This window comes from Cynocephalus volans, chromosome 12, assembly GCF_027409185.1.
Source record: "Cynocephalus volans isolate mCynVol1 chromosome 12, mCynVol1.pri, whole genome shotgun sequence".
Classification (NCBI taxonomy): Eukaryota; Metazoa; Chordata; class Mammalia; order Dermoptera; family Cynocephalidae; genus Cynocephalus; species Cynocephalus volans.
The window spans coordinates 68,732,039-68,739,032 of NC_084471.1; the positions used below are offsets into that span (position 1 = coordinate 68,732,039).

General features: G+C 44.1%; 1 protein-coding gene across 2 annotated transcripts; it reads right to left on the bottom strand.

The window, feature by feature from the left end:
• Window positions 1–667: 667 nt before the first annotated feature.
• DAZAP2 (DAZ associated protein 2) lies at window positions 668–4,912 on the bottom strand. 2 transcript variants are annotated; one of them, XM_063075245.1, is made up of 4 exons: window positions 4,805–4,912; window positions 3,656–3,774; window positions 3,058–3,226; window positions 668–2,070 (listed from the first exon to the last, which is right to left on the bottom strand). In XM_063075245.1, the coding sequence occupies exons 1-4, from the start codon at window positions 4,815–4,817 to the stop codon at window positions 1,736–1,738; spliced, it is 636 nt and encodes a 211-aa protein (XP_062931315.1). In that variant the 5' UTR covers window positions 4,818–4,912; the 3' UTR covers window positions 668–1,735. The 2 variants fall into 2 exon arrangements, with proteins under 2 accessions (XP_062931315.1, XP_062931314.1); XM_063075244.1 differs by having other exon boundaries at window positions 1,856–2,070; window positions 2,981–3,226.
• Between the last annotated feature and the right edge of the window lie 2,082 nt (window positions 4,913–6,994).

Below are 6,994 nucleotides of genomic sequence, written 5' to 3' on the forward strand. Positions count from 1 at the left end.
CACAGGGAAACCAGAAAAAATTCTTCATACCACCTTTCTCACCAGTGTCCTTGGAATCAAGACAAGAAGCTTCTTGGATTTAACTTAGTCTCAAAATGAGGTGTGTTTAAAAGGCACAATGTTTTGGCATAAATCATTCGTTCCTCATCTGTTGCTTACTTTGAATATAAGCTAGATCTCCTTTGAGGTCTTAATGTATTGCCTCCATTATCCAAGCTCAAGCCCATCCAAGGTAAGATCGAAGAGTTGAGGAATCAATCTTGGCAGCCTAGATTCCAGGAATTTTCAGTGTTTCTCCACACAGAACATTGGAGAACCTGAAGGTCACCATGAACATATACAAAGTGCTATACTAAAACATTTTCCTCAAGCCAAACTTTTGAGCAAGAGAATCAACCATTCCCTTAATTCTAAGTTTAGGTTCTGAATCACAGAATCTGAGTTTAGAAAATAAAGTGAAGAAAAACTGAACATCTAAAGTGGAACTCATGAAAATGGTCAAATTTAGCCTGTACTCCTGCATTTATTTCAAAGTCTTCATTAAAGAAAACAGAACAGCAACACCTAGCTGAGTTCTAGGTGGGATAGAAAGATATATATATAGGAGAAATCTAAAAACAAGCTAAGTAAAGAATCCTTGGAATGAGGTGTAATGCAACTTCATCACTTTATTCAAATCTTCAAAATAGTCTTTATTCTACATTTTTAGTATAAAAAATCCACAAGTTAAGTGCACCACAGTGTAGAGAGAGACATACAATGCTGAACTTCCATAACAGTCAATGGTACAGTCAAACATCACATGTACAGAACACAAAATTTAGATGAACTGAAATTGTAAGATAAAATCCAATTTCAGAAAACAAAAATCAAAATATTAAGGATCCCTGAAATATTCTTAACCCTAATAGGATTTCACTGGACTCAAGTCATTTTGTAGTGAGGCATTCACAATATGACCCTATTAAATCAGTTTAGGAATTCTTGGGAGCTGTGAGTGGCTGCATCACACACTCTGACAAAAAACAGTAACCAATTTTTGATCTGAAAACTTCCCTTAATTTAGCTCTAAAGTCATCAATCAGGCTTTTGAAACACATCCTCCTCCTTGCCCCTCATATACTAAACAAATTTGTTTATAGAACAGTTTGCGCCGATATCCTTTGTTCAAAAAAGGTCAGTTTTTCTGGCGCCAAAGCAAATTTGGATTAGGTTCACATATGCAGAGACAACCTATGAGGAGGGTCCAAAAGACACCCTCTGCTTATGCCTGAGGATATACAAAAGAAATAATGGGGTCTGTGCTTGGAGCACAGAGGGAGTCTCAGAGGATCCTTGTGAAAAGCTAGTTAAAAGATGACAAGTGGGGAGAAGTGCAAGGAGAGAAGGAAATTAGTCTGACTGGCTTTCTGTCCTGCACCATTGATTCAATGGAGATTGGCGGGAGGGAATGGAAGACTATGTTTGGAGGTGGAATGGAAAAAAGGCAGACAACTAATGCGTTTTGTTTATAACAAGTAACAGAAACCAAAGATTTAAAGGAGATTAAATACCAATCAGAATAATTTGGCAACTTTAATTCTTAGGAAGATCAAAGTTCCCTCCAAACCTAATTTGATGTTTTATTACTAAAAGCAAAGACCAGTATGGTACAGTATTACTCCAGAGGAATTAAAGGAAGATCCTTAGGGCTGCTTCACCCACATTCATTTTATGAATGGATACCTCCCCTACCTCAAAATGCTTTAGGAGGTACTGCTACCATTACATGGTTCCTTATTAAATTTGAAAAGTGCCTGAAAGTTTGGGCACCAGAAAGACACCCCAACAACATGTGTCTAAACTGCAACTTCAGGTTAATATGACTAAAGCAGTTACATTGTGAGAAGTGCTGAAGGTATGTGATGTCTTTCCCGGCATGGAGGTGGCGGCCTTGGTTCTTCACCAGATGGTGTAGCCACCATCTGAGCCACCCATGAAGAAGTTTCCCTTCCGCTGAGTTACAAGGACGTTGGCTCCCTGCATGACTGCAAGCTGAGCAGCATTGGGAGGGCATCCAGGAGGTGGAGGCTGAAAGGAAAGGACAAGGTAAAATGGGCACAGGGCAGCTGAGACAGGAAAGGAGACACAGGTAAGGCAGAGCGCCCATTAGGAAGATGGCAATGTGCTAACAGCATTTTAAGGAGCTAGTTCTGCAACCAATTTGAGTTCTAAAGCAGGTCTATATTCTCTGTGAACCCAAAGATACCGACAGAAAGGGAGCCTATCTTTCATTCAAAGAGTTCTAACTCCAAGATAAAGCCTATAGATACCTTGTGAATATGGCTATGCCAGACCCACAGTCATTTTCAGGGTAGGAAGTCACTCCCACTTATATTCCCAAACAGAAACAGGGTGCCAGGTCTGTGGTGAAATCCACAGGGTCCCTACATAGTTTTAGTGGACCACTGGGTAACATGCTAATGACATCGTTCTCACCTTATCTCTAGCATATGGTTACACAGTAGATGGCCTTAGCAAGGCTCTAAATCCCATGCTTTGGGGAACTAAGCAGGAGACAATAACTAAAATCCCTAGTATCTTTCTAAAAGCTACTTGCTTAGGATTATGCATTCTACTTTTTTGATCATTAGGGTTCCTAGCACAACACAATGCTGATGGTAACTATTCAGTAAATGCTTATAGCATGAATAAGGAGCATTACTTATCCAGTTCACTATACCAACATGAACTGGAAAAGCAGCAAACAAGACTCACATAAGATAGGAAAACAAAAGAATCTGGCTAACTCAGTCTCCAGTGAATATGCCAGATGCCACTCACCTGCCGCAGCTCTCTTGCCCCTCAACCACTTTCTGCCTAGTCACAGTGGTTGCACCAATACTGCAACTATTATCCAAGGATGGGTAAGAATGAATATGAAGTCACTTCAGAAAGATAAAAGACGTATGGGCTTTTTTTCTGATAAGGTCATACTCACAGGAATGTTGCCAGCAGTAGCCCCAGCTCCAAATCTGGCACCTGCATCATACCCTCCTTCCACCAGTACTGTTGAACCAGGTGGATAGATGGGACCAACTGGATAATAAGCCATGGGAATTGTGGAACCTAAAGGCCCAACAGCCACAGACTGGGCCATGGGAAGATACAGAGAGGTGCCAGGAAATGCAGCTGACATGGTAGGGACTGTAGCAGCCCCTGGGTGCACAAAGCTTGGACGATAGAGCTAGAGGAGGCAGAAAAGAAGGCAAAATGTTACTTTATGACATTCCTATTTCAGAATTTAATGAATCAATTCTAAATTCTTCTTGTGCAGATCACACTTTTGGTGAACTATATAAGTTGCCTTTCCTTGGGCACTCAATATTCTTGATCACTTCCTGCTACAGCTAATGTTAGGCTCAATGAATGCAAACTCATCTTCTTAGCCCCAGCCTGTGCCAAATAACAAAATAATCAGATAATGCATTCTCAACTCCAGGAGAAATTGCTGAATTATACAGTGTTTTAGATTATTCATGTGAGCACTCTCTTCTGTTTGTGAAGAGTACTAACCCTAACCCTAAATAAATATGTTCAGTTAGACTTAGCTAAGGACAGAAAACGTGGTCCAAAAGTATTTTCAACTAGTTCAAGTCTGCCAAACTGCAAGCACCTCTGAGTAGGCAGGTGGAGCATCAGTATAGGGTGGAGCCTGAGGAAGATGCAAGGTCTGAGGATATACTGGATTCCCAGGAGGCTGCACAGGGTAGGTTGGCTGCGTTGGATATTGACCTGAGGGGGGAAAAAAATACAGGTTGCCTACTATACAGAGCTGCCAAAACGGCAGGACTTATTGGGTAGCTAATTTAACGGGAGCAAGCAGAAGGGGATTTGTAAACAGACTGCCCTAAAGGGCCTGATTCCGGGAGCCAAGAAATAAACACTGTCTGCACCCTTAAAACGGAATGTGCTGGATTCTGACTGGACAGGAAAGGCGCTGTTTCCATTCGCATACTAACGTAAGGGGAAAGTCTAGCTGGACCCGAGTTCCCTCCGGAATGCAAGACAGGTCTGGACACCCAACCCTGATGTTCTGGCCTGCTGATGTACCAAGAGTGATTCTGCTCTGGGTCGTTTCCACAGGCCTGGTTGTAACCAGGGCAGACTTCGTGGGTAACAGTGGTTTTCGTTGTTTACTTCAGATGCCTATTCAAGGTCGACTTCCAAATAAAAAGAGAATGTGAATAGTGGATGTGAACCGTGAGACCGGGGAAAGGATGAAGGGGTAAGAGGGAAGGTCCTCACTCGAGAAGCTCTGGATCACAGTCTTGCACACACAGGATCGGGAAAAGGTCTGGCCCTGCCAAGCGAAGGGCGAGGGAGTGCGAAAGGGAAAGAGCAAGAGACCCTGCGGGACCTGGCCCAATACCAATGCCAGCACCTCACTAGTTAAACTCGGGGCTCTGCCTGTTGTTCCGGAGCGCGGCTCCCCGCCTCCACCGGCTCTCCATTGGCCTACCCAAATCCCTGCTCTAGCACTCCATTTGCTCCTGCAGACGCCCATCATGGCAAGCCCCCCCGCAACCCCAGCCCGCAACTCCAAACTGCGCCACAGAGTTTAAGGGGGAAAGGGCCGGGAGGGAGCGAGCAGCCGTAGTTGGGGGATGACGAAGGCGTCCGGCGCGGCCCCCAGAACCGCAGCCGGCCGAAGAGTGCAGCGCAGCCCGCCCCAAGCCTGGCGTTTGGTGACCTGGGCTCCGAACCCCCTCGCTCCCGGCCAGCACTCCTGCCCCCGATGGCCTTAGCCGCCCCTTGTCCTTGCCTTTGCTGTTCATGGTGGCTGCGGGTCCGGTTTGGCTTGGCGTCGCGGACGGTTATTTTTTCGTCCTCTTCCTGTTCGGAGTCACTTCCGTGCCACGTGACGACCCGTCCTCCTAGCGTCACCTGACGCCCGAGTGCCGCTGCGGCCGGAAGCCCCGCCCTTTCGACTGGCCTCCAGTTACTACAGGGAGGGCCCGCGGGGTCCCGCCCACTCGCGTTGGCCCCGCCCACTCGCTCTAGTCTTATGCTCCTCGCCCCTGTCCCTCAACTGGAGGAAGACGAAATACAGGTATTGTGGCCAAACGGGATCTTTTCTCTGTTGGACGCTCGGAGGCAGGACGACGAAACCGTTCCCCGGAACCTTTTTCTACCTGCACACGTTAACTCAAGGTCACTTCACCTTGGCATCCTTTCCACGAGGGGCACACCTACAAATTTCTCAAACTGCCTAAAATACGCTCCCCAAACGTTGGTGTATCACGCGTTCTCCTACCAAGCCCCACTTAAGCTTCAGCTCCGTAAAGATTTATTTTGACAGTCTAGCTCACATTATCCTTTCCTGAAGTACAGCCTCCCTCGAATCTTCGCCGCCCTGTCTGTTCCAGCGACAGGCAGTCGTTAGTTACTTCTGTGTGTCGCCGTCTTTCTCACGTAAAAGAACGAGTTACGTTTTGCTGTGCGGTCCACAACAGCTTGTACTAAAACTAACATAGTGGTAGTACTCCAGGAGTGCTTGTGACCCTGCTCTTTCTTTGGCACCTGTACAGGTGACCTGTATGGTGCCTTGTGGATATTTTCTGAGTATCGCTTTGCCTCTACCTTAATTGTCCTTAAGGGCAAAGATGGCATCTTTTAGGGGAAGCAACTAAAGGATTTCTTTCCTTTCTTGTTTCATTCAGAAATATCTGCGGTGGGCTGGCCAGCTAGCCTTAATTACACCGACGTCAAAGTCAAGTGTTCGGATCCCTGTGCCGGAAAACCTCCCCCCCAAATAATAATAATACCTACTGAGCACCTGCTGTGCGCAGGTAGGGAGATGGAGCCGAACAAGACAGCCATCACCATATTCTCATGGAGTTTACATTCTACATTGTAGTAAAAGTAGTTGGAAAAGCATCTGAAAAGGGAGACCTTTAGAAAGAAAAGCCCTCAGTCAACAAACATTAGAAACCTGATAAAAATTACATTAAGTAAAAGAAGTCAGGCACAGAAAGAGAAATACCAAATGTTCTCACTTATTTGTGGAAGCTAAAAATAAATAAACACAAACAAATTAGGGGGGAGAGAAGACACAACAATTACAATTCCTTGAACTTAAGACAAGTGAACAGATATGATGTAGGGGGGGACAGATATGATGTGGGGGGAGGGGAGGGAAAGGGGGGAAAGAGGAACCGGTAAAGGGTCACGAAAATCAACTACAATGTATATTGAGAAGTTAAAATAAAAAAAAAAACCACCTGATAAATATTTGCTGATTAGTTAAGCCACTAAAAAGACCTATACTCTTCAACTCAGTAATCCCTTGCTTCTGTCTCCAATATTGTATTACATTTGCAGAGCACCCTTAAAATGCACAATCTGATTGTCTTCAGAAGTCTCCACAACACCCCTGTGTGGCAGAAAGGGCTTGTTTGAGCATTCCTGTTTTTCCGAATTAGAGAATTGATAAAAGAGATGAGGTTTTGTGTCCTGGCTCCCAGGTTCTCAGGTCAGTGTTTTTGTTTTGTTTTGTTTTTTTCTTATCACCTCAAACTGCCTATCATGACTAAATACACTAAATGCCTGACAATCCAAGACTATTTGTTTTTGAAGTTCAGTAAGATTTTTTTCCCCCTTTCAGTATATTCACATTACTAATTTGATTGAGACTAATAATATATTTACCTTTTCCTGTATTTCTGATTCTAATCTTCTTGAAGTCATGTTATACACTCACTCATTCGCACTTATTTATAGAAGACTTAAAAATGCCAGGCATTTTTCTAAAACAAAGCCCTGCTCTCTTGAAGCTCACCTTCTAATGCAAGGGCTTGCAAACTTTTTGGACCAAATCGGCAGTAATACACTTTAAATCATGACCCAGCACACATATGTTTATAACCATATATAACTGAAATAAAATTTTATGGCCTAGTACAATGCACTGTGATAGTTTCTATTCTTTCCTATTCCTTTCTCTTTTTTTCCA